The sequence below is a fragment of the Gouania willdenowi genome, chromosome 16 (genome assembly GCF_900634775.1).
Source record: "Gouania willdenowi chromosome 16, fGouWil2.1, whole genome shotgun sequence".
Classification (NCBI taxonomy): Eukaryota; Metazoa; Chordata; class Actinopteri; order Blenniiformes; family Gobiesocidae; genus Gouania; species Gouania willdenowi.
This window is the reverse complement of record NC_041059.1, coordinates 23,902,279-23,923,693: the sequence shown is the minus strand read 5'-3', so window position 1 is coordinate 23,923,693 and position 21,415 is coordinate 23,902,279. Positions and strand designations below refer to the sequence as shown.

Sequence of the window (21,415 nt, the reverse complement as noted above, 5' to 3'; positions counted from 1 at the left end):
GCATCTGTTTGTTAATAAATGAGTCTGTGTGCTATTTTGTATCAGAAAATTTAACCCAGAATTGTTTTTCTGGTCAGACTTAATTTGAAATAAAATGATCAAGATTTATGTTGTGTGTCACCATTTTGAGAAAATATATTGATATGAGTTTTGGTCCATATTGCGCTGCCCTAGTAGGAATGTTCACAGCATTTCAATGTCAACAAAGGTAGGCCTACCAGATTCTTTGTCTATTTTAGATATGGGTGCAACGATTAGTCGACATTGTTGACAAAAATCGATAACAGAATTAGTCATCGACAAATGTTTGTCTACAATAGTTGGTTACGTCATCACCGTCTTTTTCAAGCTGTGGACGGAGCAGAACATTGTTTTTCATGAGGAGTGGCTCATCTCACCTTCTATATATCTGTGCTCAGACCTGTATGCACGTTACCGACTTGATTAGTGGGAGATACTGTATATTCCCACTGGTAAGAATATGTTGCTGTTACCAGGAGCTCAGCGCTATCGACGCTGCTCACACACACAGCTCTGTTCTTCAGTCTACACTTTAATGGAAGGATAAATGCTAAACATGTCACGTTGTGTGAAATAAATGTTAGTATAATATTAATGTCACTATTCATCCGTCCCAACGTGTGAAATGCAATATATTTAATTATATTTCACGTGTTCACAGACAAAGCTGGTTCCATTAGACAGTAATGTAACTATTGAAATTATTACACCTAAATATCCTGAATGAATCAACCATAACTTTATGTAATTCATTAGATATAAACTGAACTTGATTCAGCAGCAGTGGTTTATATTAAACAGTAAAAACACTAATGTAGTTATTTTTGCGTTTCATGTGCTTTTTATTTTCTTTTAGAAAATAATTTCACTATTAATGAGGAAATAAATTAATTTTATACAATAACACTAATGGAATGACCAATATGCACAAGCTTTTTAATGTGTAAATGGTATTACTGAAGCAGATTCTAGTGATGATGTATTCAATTTCTTTTGTGTTTGTAAGGAACCTGTTTACACTAAGTTGGGAATAGTTTTATTTATTTATTTATTGTTTTTATTTGTCGTAATTTGCCTCAAGCCAAATTTAAAAGACTGTAGCAACATAGAGCAAATAAATGTACGATATGTCATCCGATTAGTCGACTAATCGTTTCAATAATCGATGACTAGTCGACTATTAAAATAGTCGTTAGTTGCAGCCCTAATTTTAGATTTCCTGTACACTTGTCTTAAAATATATGTGATACTGGAGCTTGATTTGTTTGCATTAAAATCACTACATGCTGTAAAATCACTTTATTGCTGTTATTATATTACTGTAGGCTACTTAAGGGTTCAAGTTAATGATTACTATATGATTATGGTACAAAGCAACATCAAATGCAGTTTTTTTTTTTCATCAAGGGACATGAAATTGTGTTGCCGGCCCGGCTGGCTGGCTGGCTCCCCACACCGTGCATGAAGTGAGCGGGTCTGTCAATGACTCCCGGGCCACTTTCCCTCCCTAGTCCACCCTTGGAGTTAACTGTACAATCACATTTTCTTAACCAGTACAGATACTCATCTCACCAGAACAATTGCTGCCTTCATTGGCCTGTTCTAAATATCTTTGAATTAGTGCTTCTACGCAGCCAGTGAAGCACGTATGACTTCGTCCACAGCAATAATGTAAAGAGGCGCCTGAATACTTGGCTGGTGTAGGCCTGTATTCTGTAAAATAGTTAACTATTTCTGTAAAGTAAAACTCTGCAAGCGTACGACAAAAGTTGTACGACAAGTACAATGTAAAAAATAAAAATAAAAATGTATTTGAATTGATTTTGTAATCATAACTGCCAATTCAAAAGTGGCAAGTTATAGGGCAGAAAGCATAGAATTTTCACACAGCAAAAAAAAGTGAATACATAAGTTACATATTAAAGCCTGACTGATTAATCAGCTGGTAGGGTACTGTGCCTTTGCAATTTTCTCTACCCAATGAATAGGTCAGTTCTCGTGCATGTAGATCTAAATCGACATACACATAGTCTTAAGTATAAATTTAACATTTGCAAAGTACACGAGGCATTTTTTTAATTTACGGGTGCATCATAGATGTAAGTCGAGTACACTAAAAATTGTAACAATTGATCTCTGCTAAATTTTAATTGGGAACTGTGTACTTCCAGTTATTTGAAATTACACAAAATATTCTAAAAACATTCCAATACTAAAGTCTGTAAAGACTACATACAATTCGTGACTTTTTGAAGGCACAACTGAAGGACACATGGTCAGGTCAAGGGCACAGCAAACTCTAACGATCATGTCAAGTGGTGTGTCTTCTTGTCCCTCCTTACACGTGACGGTCTCTATAAGCAAAGTTGACTGTAAAATTGGGTACTTCCTTCGAACTAATCCAATCACTCGTTCAACATGTATTCTGACATTCGCAATCTTCCTCGTCTCTTCAATTTCTAATGCAGAGTTGACTTTTACCACATGTAAAGGCAGGTATTGCTAGTTTAGCACAGTAGAAACCAACACTGTCTGCCCAGTCAAATCGTCAATCTGCTAGCACCAAATCTCCAGAAAGCAAATTTGTTAATATTGAACAGTTTTCCGTAATATGCTTATCACTCACACGACCACTCCATGCTTTTGAGATGAAGGAAATCACTCCTTGTGGCGTGACCCCAATGTAGATGGACGGTCGATAAACACTTCAAGTAATCTATGACGACAGCAACCTTATTACCAAATGACTGTCTGAATGAAAGCAGCGTGGTTTTCTGTAGCACTTCCCATTCTGACCAAACAATAAAGGATGACAATCTGACACTCATGACTGGTAACCAACGATCAGAAATACGACTAGCAGTGGAAACAGAGACTCCAAAACAATAGGCTAAATCTTGGAATGGAGTGTTTAAATGTAGCCTCATCAGTACGATCAGAAGTTCTTGAAATTGGCTCAATACATTTGTACAGTATGTGTGGTTGTTCTGTAAGGTGCAACAAAGTGAAATACCTGTACACACGTAAGAACACTGAAACTGGGTAAGCCAGTATAACACTTGACTTTCTCCTTGTCATTTCTAAATGAGTCCTAGTTCAAGGAAAGGTCTTATACTTTCTTTTGAATTTCATCGGCATCTTTCAGTCTTTTATCAAGGTCATTTATTTCAGAAGCTGGCATCTCTGTTTGAATTTCATGATCCACGTTCACGGGCTGGCCAGGTATAGGTTCTGCACCAACAGATGTACCAACAGATGTTATGTCTTCACTGCAATCTTCTGACTGGCCCAAGTTAGCTGTCAAGAACAAAAGAGTCTTAAAAGAAATATTCATAGTTCTATAATTTTATCATGACATTTTTTTAATCTTAATAAACTTTTACTACTTTAAAACTGTCACATAATTATGCCAGGGACAAAAGGTGTTTCACAGACAGTAAAATATCACTGTATACTTGAGTGAATTAATGAATAAAAGAATGAATACATCATTGATTCTGTATGAACAAATATTAGTATTTTAACATATTCATTCACAACTAAAAAACAAAACATTGTTGTGAGCAGAATTGTTAGAACACCCGACAACTGTGCACATAACTCCCATTTTGCGCTTTTCTCAACGATTTCCGCCATGCTGTAAATAAAAGTTGTCATAAAAGATGGCAGAAACTAGCGAATCTGGAGGATCATGGGAAATGTGTGACGTCGCTGCAAACGATCTATTGATAAAGTGCAAAACACTTGACTGAAAATAAAATTTTCTATACGTACTAGATGACACGGAACAAACAGGCTGTGATTTGTGGACCTAAGGGGACAATTCTTATAGAAATGGCACCTATATATAGACAACATACACAGCTTTTTTCCATCATAGAGAGATGTAACCAGAGCTTTTGTTATTAAAGATGTTCTGGCACTCTGCTCTGTTGTATGTCTGGGGCGTGAATGAAATGCTCATTCGTTGTGCCATCATCCAGAGTGAGGTATAATTTTAGACCAATCACCAGCTCACCATGTGCCAGCACCCCTGCAGCTACTAATGCATATCTGCCATTTTCTCTTTTCCATTCCTCTTTTTCAGCAGTGTGCTCAAGTCTGGCTGTGATGTTTTGTTAGCATTTTCCATGCATACAAGCTAGGTATTCATGTGCAGGCTTTGACATTCCTCCACTATTCAAATTACCGCATTTTTTAGCCTTTTCAGTTTTGCAGCAAATACATATTTTCTTTGAATTAAACATTAAAACCAAAAAAAAGACAGAAATCAGATCAAGATGTCTGTTTCAAAGCATAGACTATTCATGATTCTAAAAAGCAACACAATACTAATCATTCCAATCCTTCAGTTAGTAGTTTCCATTTAAAAGCGTCATCCATCCAAGGTTTTCATATGAATACTGAGTGATTGATAGAGCAATCCTTCATTTTTTTGTGTAGACAGAATAACATAATTTAGGCAACTGTTCAATACTTAAGTATTTTAACCATTTATTTTCTCTTCTTACATGTAGGTGCTTGCTTTTTACAGTGATTTTTTCATTTTATTTTTATTGTTTATTGTTTATCATAGACACCCTTTCTGGAGTATATTCTGCCTTCAGTCTTGACTTCCCCATACTTAACCTAAGAACTATTCCCTTGTCTTCCATAACATGCCATTCTGTTGGCGGAACAATGGCTATTTTGGTTAGAATTTAGCATTTCATTAGGTTGTACATCATTAGGTTCCACACCTATTGGTGTGCATGTCCTTATACATAGACCACACCTAAAGCACCTCTGGTTTCACCACTGTTCTTCCACACTGAAATATAGTCCTAAGCTGCTAAACATAAATCCTAATCATGGGGATACCATAGTCATGAGTTACACCTATGAAACATCAATTGCGAAATTTAACTACGAGTGAAGAACATCCTCCAATCATCTCTCTCCTTTTCACACACACCTCCACTCAGTAAAGCTGTTCTCAGGGCTTTCTAAGCCTATAGTCACATGCTCACTGATCAAGACAGAGACTAAAGTTATGCGTTTCTTTCAACATTTGCTCTCCTGAGAGTCTCCCTTACTATTTCTTTCATCTCACATCATATCTTCCGCTTTTTTCTTTCATCTTCCGGTTTTCAATATTCCAGTCACCTACTCAACTCCATACAGATGGTTTCCACACACAACTGCACACAGACACGCACTTACATGTACACCATCTATCAGTATTTTTCACATTCAAACCTTCATAATAAACCATTCCTTTTTATCCCTAATGTCATGACTGGTTATCGTTAAATCGACCAAAATGCAGTCTTTCCTGGAGTTTCATCCTCCCTTCCGGCTTCTGTTTGTTCCTTTACCTCACTTCACTCTTTAACCCTCTACCAGGTCCATTCACAAGAAGTGGGATGCCTTCAAACCTTGCGGCTAACACCTGCAGTATATCTAACCTTGTTAACTACACTTGCACACATTGAATCACACATAGCTCTACATCCCTTTTGATTCTCCCTCTGCTTTCACTCCCTCGTTTCCACAGTTCCACTTTTAGCACGTCCTGCTTTTCACCCTAAATTCTTTTTCCCCGTTTATTCTCCTCCTCTTGCTCTGCTTTTTGGTTAGCAACCTGGTTAGGCAGCATCCTGATTGAGGTCAGTCCAGTCCCTGATTACAGTGTGGGGCAACAAGGAAAGAAAGGCAAGGTGACAGCTGTCATTATGTTCAATGTTGTACAAGGTGTAACGGGGAAAAGGGAGTGAGAAAGCGAGCTAGGGAGGGAGGGAGTGTAAGAGGAGGATAGTCAGAGAGAGAGAGTGCAAGAGAGAGGGAGAGCGTGTGCCAGAGCAGGAGGGTAAAAGCGAGAATGGGAAGGACATAGCAGGAGAGAAAGTGGTCTGGTGTTCTCTGTTCACATCGCTGGCTGGCTGGCTGGCTTGCTCACTGTTGACGAATGAGCTGTCTACCCACGGGGCAGGGATAACGGCAGCTTGTGTCAAGCTGGGGGGAGAGGAACATGAATGTAATGCGTACCTTGCCTCGTTTGCTTACAGATACTGGCCAGAAGAAGACTCCAGAAAAGAAGGATGGGAGGCGCATGTCATTTCAGAGACCCAAAGGGACCGTGGAATATTCTGTGAGTAATGAACTAGCAACTCTGCTTCATCCTGTATCCACGTCCTGTGTTGTTGTTATTCCTCTGCTACAATTCTGTACTGCTACTGGAATAGCTGGATTTTCAAGCTTGGGTTATTTTTGGCTTTTTTTTTTGTGAAGGTATTGTGTGACCATAATTTCTAGTTCTACAGTGGGAGGGCAAGGGTTTTATAGCTTTGGCCAGTCCAACACGTGTGCTGCAAGAATTGTTGACGAAAAGACAAGTGTGTGTGTGTGTGTGTGTGTGTGTGTGTGTGTGTGTGTAAGAAGACATGCAGCTCATTAGTCTGTCTTTAAATAAAGAGTTGACGGCTCCTTTTGTTGTACAACAACAACAACACTAAGCTCCATTTTGCTTGTTTATCTTTTAGAAGGGAGAGGGGGCAGATGTTGCAGCTTTGTCCCCATCTCCAGTTGGATCATCAGTACAACAGGGGACTACAAGTACTGGCAGGACCTGTATTTGTTTTTCCATTTGTTCCTTTTCGGCTGTGAATCAGCAAGCATTCCACCACATCTCGCCGTGCTCGCAAATGACCTTCCAACTGCATTGTCATTTCTATTGATTTGGCTGTTGTGTAGGAAAAGGGGAGTGGACAGGATGGTGGGGGGGGGGGGGGGGGGGGGTTATAGAGAGGAATGGATGGTGGAGGTGAAGGGAACTAGTGTTCTCTGGTTGAACTAAAAGTGGCGCTCTATGTGCTCTGTCTGGTTGTGTTCTTGAAATGACCCTCAAACCCAGCTGCAGTCTGACTGTTTTTTCTTGCTGCTCTCTCCGTGGCAACAGCGAGAAGTGGAATTGCTGCGGCTCAGCTCTCGGCGGTCTCCCTGTCTGTTGAGGGGCTTAATAAAAGGAGGAGGGAAAGGACTCAAGAGGGGGATTGATGGTTTTAAATGATCAATGCTACCATTGTACCAGATTTCTTCTTCATTGTGACACATGGATGTCAGTCGTCACTTCAGGAGCTATGGAAGATTTTTATTGATGATTGCTTCCTCTCCCAATAACACCCATTACCCAGCATCACCTCCTGTCCCTTGTTTTAGACTCATTCAATAGCATTACTTTCATTGCCATCCAATTCAGATGTTTCTGTAGTGACTAGCTTATTGACAAAGTCCTATGTTTACATCATTGGAACTTGAACTGTCTATATATGAAGTGTCCAAACTCCTAGATATCTAAGATGGCTGATGTCCTGTGAGTTTTAGATTCTTTTTTTGTTACAGCACACGTGAAAATATCAATGTGTTGTCAACAAGCTCTACGGGAAGGTTTGGAATGGAGTTTCTAAAACGTTCCATCCCACAGCCGTCAAAGACAGAGCTGAGCTTCTCAGGCAAAAGCAGGATATTTGTTAAATTGAGAGCATGGTTTTTGTATGACATAGACCACAGAACAGCAACATGGACTAAAAGCTCTCTGTGAAGCAAATTACCTAGAATTTACCGCACTGTTAAATTATAATTTATTGGAAGCAATCCTTCTTATAATTCAGCACACCATATTAATACCAGTCATCCAATCCCCTTGTGTTTTCACCCCTTCTCTATTATCCAGCACGATTGTGTGATGGATGGATGGACCACTGCCAATGATTGCGTCATGTAGCATGACACACTATCAGCGTGTAGCGGAGACTCGGGGTAGCCAGGAGCATTTAAAGACGGCAGAAGAAATCTCCCTTAATGCCATGAGAAACACATGGCTAACGCTATGTCAATGATTGAGAAGCGGCTTTATCTTAAACGCATCTTTGTTATTGACAGAATGGCTGGTGATGTTTCTGTATTTTGCTCTCCACCAGATAAGTTTATAATCTATCGCCTGGCGCCCACAGGAACGAGGCGTGTTTCCTCTCCTGCTTCCTTATCAATACAATCTTCCTCAATTTCCCTCACCTTTTTCCCCTTCACACTGGCTTTTATTTTCTGTCCCCCCCCCGCCTCTATTTAGAAATAAACCATACAGCTGAAAGCCATCTGTATAGACACTGATAACCCAAGTCCATTCAACCAAGTCCAGCTACTGGCTGACCCGTATCAAATTAGAAATGGTGTTTAAACTCTCTGGAAATAGCAAAGATGAACGAGAGAAAACACAGCCACTCGGAAAAAGAGAGAGAGATTAGCTGCGAAATGAGCCAATCAGTGGGAGTTAACAGGTGGGGCAGACTGCCTATAATAATATTTAGTCAAAGTCAAATAAAGCAAAGAACCTGGCTTATGTTTGGTTTTGGTTTAGCATATTACTTTAGGTCATTATGGACGTTTTGGCTTAGTGTGGAAAACATTAAAACCTGCAATTATAGGTTTCTATAATAATACTATGGTATACTAAAGAGTAAAGCTCAGTGCCAATGCTACTTATTTGGAACCCAATAATTCTAATTTGTGTGGTTTATAGTACGGACCATGTCAGTATCTTGTCTGTTAGTGTCAGACAAAGACAAAATATTCCTCCTCAGAATCTGGCTAAGTAAGATAATTGGCACATGGACAGACAACTGTGGGGAAAAAAACCTAACAAAAACACTCAGAAAGTCAGAAAGAGTCAGAATCAACTGTCTTGAGCCGGGCTGTGTGCGTGCACGTGTTCGGAAACAACCACATGGAATATGTACCTGTCTTTGTCTGATCCCGTGTTTTTTTTTTTTTTTTAATGAACGGTGTGTGTTCTGCCATGCACGTTTACAACTGACAGACCTAATTTTTCTTTTTAAATCTGTTTACTTAACCTTGTGTGAAGCTTTCTAAATGGCTGTCCCAGTGGCCTGGATTTAAAGAAACACAATCCTCTTTCATCACACCTCTCTTGCATCCATTTCTGGAAATAAAGCCAACATGGCGAGCAGATTATTGCTGATTATTCTCATTTTTTGCTCTACGGAGTGACACTAGAGAAGAATTTTGACTGAACTATCTTGATACCAGTTCCTGATGTAGTCAGTTTTTTCATTTACCTGAGATTTTTGAGAAATTGTTGATTAGAGATTAGGGATGTAACGATTAATCATAAGGCAGTTAAAAATCGATTCATAGGTATCACGGTTGATATCGATTTTCTGAAAATTGAATCACAGTACTTTTTTTATCCACAAGTCTAGGCGGCGGGCGGAGTCTGCTAATACTTTCTTTCTGGCCGCCTTCTACTCTTAAATATGTTAATAAATGATTCATTACCCCTTTAGCACCGAAAGAATATCTGTAATATTACTTGAATATCTGTAAAAGTCTCGTTTTTCTATTAGCTCTGTCTGCTAGCATAGCTTCTCTTCTTCACTGCTAGAATATCTGCATGCCAACCGACCACTGTGTCACCAGCGCCCTCTACTGGTCCAAACAAATATGACGTAAATCAGTGCAATCACGTTTTTAGTCCAATTGTTAAGGCACAAAATACATTTTCAGTTGCACTTTTAAAAAGAAAAAGAACTATTATGCAGTTTTGCATTGTTTATTATAGAACCAGAATTTAAATTAATAGGCTTCATTTTCATTTGTATTATTCCTTTATTTATTTCATTCAAGATTTATTTTTAGTTAAATTGCATTGTTTTGAATAGTTTATCAAGGAATTCTTTTGACAATGAAAAATAAAAGGAAAATAGTACCGTATTTTCAAGTTTTTTTCCCAAAAAAAAAATTTGTCTGCAGTCTTATTTTGTAAAATAAATCGTGAGAGAATCGTATCGTGAACCCAGTATCGTGAATCGAATCGTATCGGGAGTTGAGTGAATCGTTACATCCCTATTAGAGATGGGTGCTTTTACCACAAAGTGGGTTGCTACAATGTGATTGTCTGATCTGAGGGCCACATTTAACGTCAGCATTTAGAATAGCGACCAATCTGAGCTTTAATACAGGAAAGAACTGTTTATCATTTTGTATATTTTTTTCTCCTTTTGTGTATTCTTCCAGTCATTATAACTAAGGTGAGTAATAATAATAATAACACTCAATTCCTCAGTGTGTGTGTCTGTGTCTCAAATATCTCAGCACGTCACGATCAGATTCACTTGAGACTTTCAACATGGCTGCTGCTTGGTTCAATGGTGTGCAACGTCGGATTTGTTTGGACAGCAATGATACGTTCATGAATTATTTCATAAATTTGTCTTAAATGCAGCTTTGTAGAACAGCTCAATGTTGACAGGTAGTCATGGTAACTCGGGGTAAGTTAGAACAGCTGTGTGTCTGTGTGATTCAGAATTAAATTTGCATCAGGAATTGAGTGTTTGCATGGTCAGTTTAAAGAGGATTTAACTTTTATTCTGAATTAAAGAGGAGTTAAAACTCCCATGTATATCATACATGAAAAAGATACTTAACCTCCCACTTTTCTATAGCAAGACATACTTCCTACGGGCACTACACTAGTTGATACATTTTTATAACTTTCTATCAGCTTTAAATGAAATCCGTTTCCAAGTTTAGCAAAAAGAGAGGAAAAAATCTTTCTTATATTAACTTACAGAATATAACAAAACCCAGACCTATATAATATATTAAAGTGCAGGCTCACCACTTTGAGAACAAATATTTCAAGAAAAAAGTTTCAAACTTGTTACATGAATAAAGGTTGAATAAATATACTGCAATAGACAACTTTTTAAAGCGGAAACTTTCTGCCTAATATTCCTTCTCCCATCGTCGTGTGGTATTCAGCTGCTCCATGTATCTGGGTTTGGCTGCGCACTCGACGAAAGGTTACGGGTCAGTCAGCACCAGAAGTAAATAAAACTGTTTTAATTGTGCTAATGTTTTTTAAATAATCGATTAAATTAACGCAATCATCTTGACAGCAATTTAAATCACTAAAGGTACAGTTAATGTCACTAATGGATGGACTGTTCCCATGTGTCTGTGCAAGTTGCCGACTCCCATTGTTCACTTCTATCTGTCCCCAAATCTCATGTGTGCAAATGTAATTTTCAATATTTAATCTGGTACGCATTGGTTATTTCGGTCAGACGTGCACCTGCGCACTCATCTATAATATATTTTGTCTTTATGCTGTAGGTCTATCACAAAGATCTTTATCTCCAAATTGCACCCTGGAACCCTCACAATGTTGTGGGAAAATGGTCAAAAAGCAGAGACAATAATTTTAAAATGAAGTGATTGTTAAAGGCTAACATTATTATTACGTTATTATAATTAAATTAAATTCAACTGAATTTATAAAGTGCAAATTACAACAATAGTCTTAATTCTTAAGAAAAAAAAACAAATCCACATGAACATGCATCAGTGACAGTGGGGAGAAACGACTCCCTTTTACAGGAATAAATCTCCAGCAGAACCGGGCTCAGAGGTGGCAGCCATCTGCCTCGACTGGTTTGGTTAGTGGACAGAAAGAGAACAGAACAGGATAGAGAGAGAGAGCATCAGTGTCCCAGACTAGTTGAGCCATGAACCATTGATCAGGAATTACCAGCTCTAGCTTCAAGACACCTGAAACAGAAAAGAGAGAGAAGGGCGAGGAGAAGGCACAGACTGCAGAAACAATATTAGCAGGTCTGCCTGCTTGGAAACACCTGGTGTTAGACTGTGTGTGAGTGGAATGAGAATAAGTATAATGTGGTCATCAGTATAAATGGTATGTAAGCAGTGTGATGGGTATACAAGACATAATATAAAAAGTAGAAGGATTGGACATATATCACTGTTCCTATTTAATGCATATAGCTGTCAACAAATCATTTGCTTTTGTTGTATACAATTACATTACCTTTGCAAACAATTATTTTTGAGCGTTGAAATAAAATACATTTTTAAAACTTTTATAAAACCGATATTATTGTCAAAACAACAGTCCGTAGGGCCATGTAATGGGAACCTGAGGGTCGCCTGTTCAAGTCCTGGCGCGAACCAAAAAAACGGAAGTTGTTCTGGTAGCTGAAGAGTTGCCAGGGCACTTCTTGAGCTCTGCCGAGGTGCTCTTGAGCAAGGCACCCAACCCCAACACTGCTCCCTTCATTGTAAAGCGACTTTGAGTATCCAGAAAAGCGCTATATAAAAATGTGTGTATACATTATGCACCGCTTAGCAATACCAATCAATAAGATTGAAAAGAAAAGGAAATGGAGCCTAACTAAAGTCAATTCTGATCAATTATTTAAATTTGTCATTCTTTTCAACCTGGTACAGATAGGCTCAGTCTCAATATCTTTAAAACGGACTCTGCTTTGCATGGTTAGCTGCTTTAACTTGGGTCTGACATTGACTGAGCTGTGGAAGCATCAGTTATCACTTGTCTGCATCTTCACTGGATTTGGGTGGGAAGAGCACCGTGGGCATTAAAAATCTGAAGCGACATTAGATGACTCATACACCTCAGGTGTATATGTGCGTGCACGCACTTGCCCATCACCAGCAATCATACTCTTCATGGCGATCAGTCACTCTGATTGCATTATTCACTACTGGGTGGGAGATGGGATCCTACTGTTTGAGCTCTTTCACAACTCTCAGTTTGAGCTGCAGAACAAGTTGATAGATATGGAGAAATGATGGCACTGCAGGTGTGTAGATGAGGATGTTTGAAAAGCTAGAGGGTGGATTTGTCAGGAAAATATGTGGAGAAGATGAAGACACAGGACAGCTGTGCCAAAATAATAGATGGCTCTTTTGATTGTGTCCTGAATAGTAATACAAATGTACATCTAATGACATTGTTAACCACATGCAGTTTTAAAGGTCATAGGTACCTGAGCCTTTTTGATTTTTGGCCAATTGTAAGGTAATGTTGAACTGAGATGTTTTGCATACAATCGTTTCTCTAATTCAAAGTCACAGTGACCCTACATCAATCAACCATCTTGGCTACTAGCAGCATGCTGAGGGCAGTACAAGCTAATGTAACTCTAATTAGAACAGCGGGATATCTCTGGACCTATTGCAGTGCTAATACACATGCAATCACAAAAAAAAACAATGCAGAATTGAGAGTAATTGAAGTGTTTGTGAATTCATGAAATCTACCTGTTAATACAGTTTGGATTGCCGTCTGTCGTTGCTCACTGTACGTAATTGATTGAGATTAGCCTTATACAAAAAAGAGAAGGAAAGAAAAAAGAGAAAAGGAAATAATGAAAAGGAAGAGAGGAGAATAAAGAAATGGAAATTGTAAAAAGGAGAGGGAAGAAAGACGAGAGAAAGAGAAAAAAAAAAGAAGGCACAAAAAAGACAAAGAAGAGAAAATAAGGAGGAAAAGAAGAGGAAAGGAGAAAAACAAAGAGAAGAAAAAAAAGATTTGCCTTATACTGTGATGTTTATTTTAAACTTTTACACGTCATTTGTTTTTATATGGGTTGCTTATCAGGTGTGAAAGGTCAGTTTTTAGCTTTTATGGTACTTGCTTGTAAGTCAAATCAAACCATATGGCTGTGAGTCTAAGCTTGACGCAAGTATCTGGTTTGATGTTCTATGTCACCCTGAAAAAAATAACCTTCTATGTCACGCAATATTTAATGTAGAAATTACCAGTGTCAGTGTAGTCCCACACAACACTTATGCCATTAGGGCAGTAGTGACGCAATCACCATGGCAACCATTATATTCAAGCGTGGCCTCATCCTTCATTCTAAAATCAGGCATGATAGCTGCTCTGATGTGGTATTATGGGTGATTAAACTCATTAATATACACTGTGAGTCTTATTTCCAGTTTAATGACCTTTTATCTTTACTTGATTAAAGCGCGTCCTCTATTTCTTCAATTAAAATCAGAAATTAAAGCAGCTGTAGGTGACTTAGCATCTCTTATTGTGCAGAGAAAGAAAAACTGCAGATGTCAACCATCAAGTAGACCATTAGGGTATTCTGGGAACACATCCTGATACCCATGTTGAGCTTTTACAGTAGTAATAATGGATATTTTCTTACGTTTCATACTTGATGTAACGTGGCAGTAGACATGTCTGTAATGAAGCTTTTAGTTTATGTGATGCTAGATCCAACATCCTTGTTGAATCCGAGTCTTCTCTTGTTTGACGTTATTGACCATTAGCTGAAAATCACGCTCTCTCAAGATGGATGCTGCCACATGCGTCTGCCGTCCTCCTCTTTCGAAAAGGATTGTCACCAGGACAGGAAAAAGCTTAATAATTCACCCCTAGTTTCTTATGAATAATGGCTATTTATTGATCAGAGCGATAGGGTCTGACGGTCATTAGCAGCCATGATCCTGGGTGGGATTACTTTACCCTTTTTCTCCCCCCTCCTCTACATTTGCCTTCAATGTGTCAATAACAGGTCTTTATCAGGGGATCACATTTGCATGTGCCCTGTCCTCTGCCACCTAATTGAGTTAGAGATAGCTTATGTTACAGTGCGATCAATAGCAAAATCTTTAAACACTTAGGTCTTCCTGTCTTTGGTGCATATCAAAGTGGCTAATTATTTTTGGCTGCATGAAGACTGTTACAGGCATGTATGAAGTCATTTTACTGAATAAAGTTTAAATCCATGCAATTATTTTAAAATTTCAATTTGCATCTTGTGGGCTTAATTGTTATTTTTTCATTGTAGCCTTGAAATAATCTTCACTAACTGAGCTTCCCATATAAAAACCACCAGGTCAGCTTTCAGATACACAGTCGCCTTTAATTGGTTCATTTCGGCCTAATGATATTTACAATCAAAATATTTGTCTTTTGTAGCAACAAAAATGCCACAAACCACCATTCTCCGCTAATAGCTACATTTTATTCTAATAGCTTGTTTTCAACCAATAGAGGGTAGTCACTGTTAGATTTTTTTAAGAAAAAAAAATACACCATATTTAAATACTTCAACTAAAATATCAAAAGTTGGACAAGAATCAATCAGCAATACTACTCCATACCAAAATGATTTTCATCATAATTATAGCGGTTTGGGGGTTTAGTTACCCTTTGTAAAATTCTAGGAGAAAGTGGTATTGCTCAATTAGATACGCCTCCAATTTTAATCAGATACAATGTGTATTCATCAGCGTGCTATCCCAACAACAATGGGGTTTTATTTTATTCAAACATCCACATTTTTACAGCGTGTAAAAATCTGAACAAGTGTCCCAAATCAATGAGTAGAAGCATATAGAGAGCTTATTGGACGAGTGAATATTCCGTAGTCCTGAAGCACATAGAAAGACCCTTTGCTGAGCAACAGAGGCATTGTAGAGCTAAAAATAGTAGTTCATGGATAAAGTGATGGTAAATAGCACCAAGGGAGAATCAATGTTTGTGGCTAGAGTCGCCTGGATGAAAGGTTTTGTAACTTGGAGCTCTGCTGATTATTAACTCCTTTTCCGTACTGAAAGTAAATAAACCAGCCCTGACTTGTGTTTCAAAATAAGTCCTCGGCGTTGAAATGTGAGTCACATACCATGGGTGAGATACAAGCTCCAACCGAGAGTTTTTAATTCTGGGCAATTAGCCATTAATTAACTCTTGTGTAATGTAAATAAATGGCAAGGACATTGAATTATCATGTCACAGGGACTCTGTTGCCAAGATCTGATAGCCTTGACATCCGCCATCCTCTTTGTGGCAGGATATTTGTCAAGCTGACATGCTTCAGTTGTCTGAAGTTACCGCAGGAATCCTGTTCATGGAGCCGACGATGACATGATGGATTGTTTGAAAGTTGGCTGATGTGTTGAGGTGTGCACGAGCAGTTGTGAATGTCTGGTGGAGGACCTACATGTCTAACATGCTGCCATAGTGTTTCCTACTAGTGTTTTTGAGGTTACAAGCAACACAATATACTGTAACAAGTAGTATGAACACAATTAATGTAGTGATAGACAAACTGGTCCACCCACATTCTGGAGAATGCAGTTCAGGTATCTGACTGTGGTGAACACTGTAATTACTCCACGGCAATTCAGATTTATTATTGTTCTCTTCACCATATGTTTTTTATACTGATTTTATTGAGCAACATTAGTATATTTAACGTTTTTACTACTAAACATAAAGCAAATGAGTAGGAGTGTAAAGATTAATCAAACTAGATCGATTGTTTGATCAATGATTCAGTCAAATCGATCTAAAGTATAAACATTGATATCCATCGCCATTTTGCCTTCCACTTTGATTTTTTGTTAAAACCATAACGTTAATTGGTGAGAAAAAATGTTTTTAATGTAAATGCCTTAAAAATTCTCAGTGTTTCAATATTGTGTTTTTATTCTTTAATGTGAAGAAAAAAACCTTGCAGGTCTCTGAATCAAATCAAATCACAATCATATTGTAGCAGGCTTTGTGACATCAGCGAATATCGGACCGTTGTTCTTAGAGATGTCCCGATACCGGTATTGATCTGTTCTTAGGGATATCCCGATATTGATATTGATCCGATATCAGCATGAATCATACATACTTTTTTTTTTCCCCTCTCTTTTTGTTAATGAAAAAACAATAATTACTTATTTTGTGGTGTGGAATGTTAGAAAAGGCTTCATCAAGTGATGTTACTCAAACAGAGAACAACAGTCAGCAACAGTAGGTATGAGAAAAACTGACCCATTTATTATTAACCAAATGGTTACATCATTTTTAACCTTCTGCAGTGTTCTACATTTCAATAAAATAGAAAATCCGGAAATTTTAATCCGATATCTGATATTTGTTTTCAGGCTAATATCGGACCCATATCCGTTATCGGTATCGGATCGAGACACCCCTAGTTGATCTGATAATCGGTATCGTATCGGAATGAAAGAGATGATTTACACCCTTACAAAATAATCAAGGGCCAGTTCTATATTATTTGGCTTTTTATTCACTGTTTTCGTCGAACAATAGGAATGACATAAGGGATTAAATAGCACTTGTAAATTAGATGAATTATTGTTTGACCATCTTACATCATTAAATTCACCCAATTGACTGTTGCACTTAGTGACAGACTGATCACATTAAAGAGACACTGAGGACTAAAATGAATATCCTGATATTTAGCAGGTTGTATGTGTAAAGTATTTTAATGCTAAATGGGTTGATGGTGTTTCTTTAGCAGTGTACCTATGCTAACATAAAGACGGCATCCCTACCTCTTTCACACTGCACCTGCAGCCCAACAACCATTGTTCATTAGTGTGTCGCACACGTTGCTGAGTCAGGAAGCCTGTATCCTCAGCGATGTGTGACCAACCAAGGTTCTTATCAGATTGTTTCCCAGAGGAAGAGGAACAGCTTCAAACATTCACATGCCACATTATTTTCTACCCTGTTTTCTGCCCACTTTCCATTATGGGCGTGAAAGAAAAGTGTAAGAAAAAACCTGGAATGACAGGACTGTTGATCAACATCCACTCAACTGCCCTTTCAGCTGCAAAACCCCTTTGTTCCCTTTAAATGTTTGGTTGTACTTCATCTATATGTTTATGGCCTTCGATTTTCCCTGATTGTGGAACATTGGAAACACTATCACTAAAAAAGCAATCTGACCCATTTCTTTATTTATTTATTTATTTTACTTTTTAATCAGCTCTAAACAGATCCCTCATGCATGTTTTAGGACAATATGACACATGTACACAGTATTTTTCACTGGAAAATGGCTAATTAAATGTCGGGAAAGTGCGAGAAATTCCACCAATAATTCCATTAAAATGATTAAAAGCATTAAAAGTAGTGAATAATGTTGTCCTGTGATTGCAAAGCTTACATACAGAGCTTCATCTGAAGTGAGTTTTTAATGTTTTGTGATGAACAAGCAGTTCAGATTAATATGACCCTATTCAAATCTGAAAAGGCACTGGTACAAAGAGCTTATGGTGTAATAGTTGAACTGGTGGTCATTTTACCTGGTGACACGTCATGACAGGAGCATCTAAAATCACACGGCTGCACAGGATTTTGTGCAAAATGTGATGTTATCACCGGTTGGCGGTAATTAAAGGTTTAACAAATGATGATTTGGAGCCATATCATGCATTTCCATGGTATTTATTTCATTAAATGGGTAGTTGGAGGTCTAGAAGGTGTGACTAATGTTGCTTTTGCAACGTAATCTCGCAGGATTTCAGCATAACGTCCTGATTTTTGTAAATCCTCTCAAATTAATAACAGTAGTTAACCCATTTACCCTATTTAGCATGTTTGGTACGATATTGGAAAGTTTAATAGCCGGGAAAGATTATGAAATGGAAAAGTATAATGTGATGCGGAATTTGGGAAACCTGAAACAGACATTTTTCAATTACTTGTCCAGCAAGAATGTTACATCAAGTAAGACTACGGCTTGAAATTATTACACGCTTTAGCTCTTTAAAATGGTAAGCCTTGCACTCTAATGACACATTTTAATCTCTAATTTATGTTATTAGTACATTTTTCCACATGACTTTACTGTCATTGTGATGAACCTTCACAAATGGCATCACGTTATCAGTTCTGGGTTCCACATTTGATAATTTATTCCAAGTCTTGTCATTAATTGGCATTACGTATCCCCACGACCCTGAAAAGAGCAGCAAGTGGGTCAGAAAATGGATGGATGGCATTAGTTATTTTATCACCCTTGATGGTTAATGACTAATCAAGCAAATGACATTGGGCCAACATGTCCCATAGAGATTTTTGAGGCTTTTGTTGGTCAATTTTGTGGTGTTGGACTTGAATAAACACAGTGACATGTAGGAATGCTTCTCACTTAATGGTTTTTGTGTTACTAAAGCTTTTGTTATCCTGTACAGTCACCTGCCCCCGAATGGCCTCTGTCTGTACAAAGTTTGGGGAAAAAAAACTGCCATGTCGGGATATTTGCTATGCTGTGTGTTCTGTTTGCAAACACACTCATACACTAGGGTTGGGCGATGCTGACAAAAAAAAATGATCCCAATAATTTCTGGTATTTATCACAATAATGATAAAAATCACGATGAATAAAAACTATAAATAAAAAATAATAATAGAAAAATTCACAACTTAGTATAAACAGGTTCTTTACAAACGCAAATAAATGTGAATACATCAACACTAGACATTTATTAAGGCTACAATATTTGCTGACTCAGAGTTCATGAGCCGATATTTTATGGAATATATTTGTGCATGTGGGTCACACTATTAGTGTTATTGTATGTAATTCATTTATTTCCTCATTTGAAATAAAATTATTTTCTAAAAAAAAAAGCACATGAAAAGCAAAAATAACTCCATCAGTGTTTTTACTGTTGCTGAATCTTGTTTCATTTATCTGATAATGAGTTACATAAAGTCATGATTGATAAATATTTCTCTGATTTCTTATAATTAAACCAGATCAAGTTGATGATTAAATCATTCAGTATATTTGGGTGTAATAATCTCAATAGTTACATTAGTTTAATGGGACCAGCTTTGTCTGTGAACACGTGAAATATAATTAAAAAATATTGCGTTTCACAAATTGGGACGAATGAATAGTGACATTATTATTTATGCTAACATTTACATTAAGTGTTAAATCTGACCATAAACAAATCAGTGGCTTTATTGTGACAGTGAGACGTGTTTTTTATTTGGTCTATTCCTTGTATGGGGTAGTTAGCATTAGCTCTTAGCCCAGTCTGTGTCGGTGGGTTAGCTTAGCATAGTTAGCTTTAGTTGAGTTTCCAGTTCATAATCGTTGCTACAGGTTCATCTCTGTCCCCGTGTTTGTGGAACTTTGGGTGGATCTGATGGAGGAACTTGAATGGGTTCACTTTGTTGGATGGTTATCTGGTTTTAACCAAGTAGCGTTCCATGATGTATCGCAGCACGGCAGCTTCAGGTAGCTGAGACGAGCACCTCACACACTCAGACAGACGGCGGTGTGTGAGGGGGGCGGTGGGGGTGCACGTCAGAGCTTCCGTAAACAACGTTCTGCTCCAGAGAATAGTAAGTTGTTGACAACAAATGGACAGTTATCGTTTATATCGTGGGATGACAAAATCTTACCGGTGGGAATGTTTTTGACGATAAATCATAAACGATAAAATATCGTACATTGCTATCATACACACACTGAAGCTTTTTTCCTCCCATGAGCTGACTGTACCATTTCAATCACATTTTTTAAACACACAAATGCTTTGTGACATGGTAGTCATCCTTATTTGGATAAAAGGAACTCCCGTGGTGTATGTTAGATGTCCAACTGGTTGAGACAAGTGGGGCAAATCTCTGTTGCAATGTTTTTAACAGGTGGAGACTAGAAAATGCACCTGTGTCGCAACGCAGCTGAGCATGGAGTGCAGCTTTGTCTGCATCATGGAAAGTGCCTACTAATGTGCAGAACTGCAGCGTTTTTATACATTTAGTTCAAAATAACTCCCCTCATCAAAGTACATAATGGCACATTCAATAACTTGTTGGAAGTGTTTGACATAAAACTTTACAACACTCAGTTGTAAAGTTGTTGTTCCTGTAATGTGAGGAGCAGCTGCTTTTCTTTGATGAATGTGTTGAAAATAGAGGCCTCCATGGCTGATAAATTTTAATAGGCCAACCCTAAAGTCAGCATGGCCTGTATTCCAACAGCAAATGCCCAATGGGATATGTACACTGACTTTTAGATTAATGCAGAAAATAAGCTCTGCAAAGTCCAAAAGTTGACTTTGCTGATCTGTTTAGTTTAGGATGAGATAAAGCTTTAAAACTAATGTAAACGAATTACACAACAACTTACTTTATTTACATTCTTCTATAATGTATCTGAATATTTAGCAATATTTCAAGTTAAAATATGAGACTGGTACATTTTTTGTGTTCATTGTCTAAGGCACATGTGCACATGCCAAACTTGAGGTGAACCATAGACCCGCTGGAGAAAGGGAAAATAACAAAATGATTAATTGTGTAAATAACTCAGTTGTAAATTGTTGTTCAAAGGAACTTCACAAGTCCTGCATTTTTTTCTCAAATATTTGACAAAATCTGCCCATATTAAAATCAAAATTGGTCAAAAAACAAAAAAAAACAAAGGTCATTTAACTATCTGCTTTAGATTACATTTTTTATCTTCATCAACTAATTGTTGATGCCTTCCATACTTTCTCCAACTCCTAAATGGAAGTGCAAATTGTGGCTCATTAATATTGAAATTTTCACTTTCCCTCCTAAATTGAGGGAAATCAATGCTCACTGAGGCTGTGATTGGAGGAAACCCTCTCCCTCCTCTCAGCTTTTATAAGAGGGGCGGGGCCAACAGTGAAAGTTGATGACGGAGGGGAATCTTAAAGAATCCGTTTCAAGCCAATAGCAAAATTCAATTGTAATAGCCGGTGT

General features: G+C 37.8%; 1 protein-coding gene across 1 annotated transcript in view; it reads left to right on the top strand.

The window, feature by feature from the left end:
* Positions 1-21,415, top strand: part of oxr1a (oxidation resistance 1a) — a 142,087-nt gene that overhangs the window by 78,009 nt on the left and 42,663 nt on the right. The window contains 1 exon segment of the mRNA XM_028469837.1: positions 6,069-6,153. Coding sequence (XP_028325638.1) covers positions 6,069-6,153 — 85 coding nt within the window.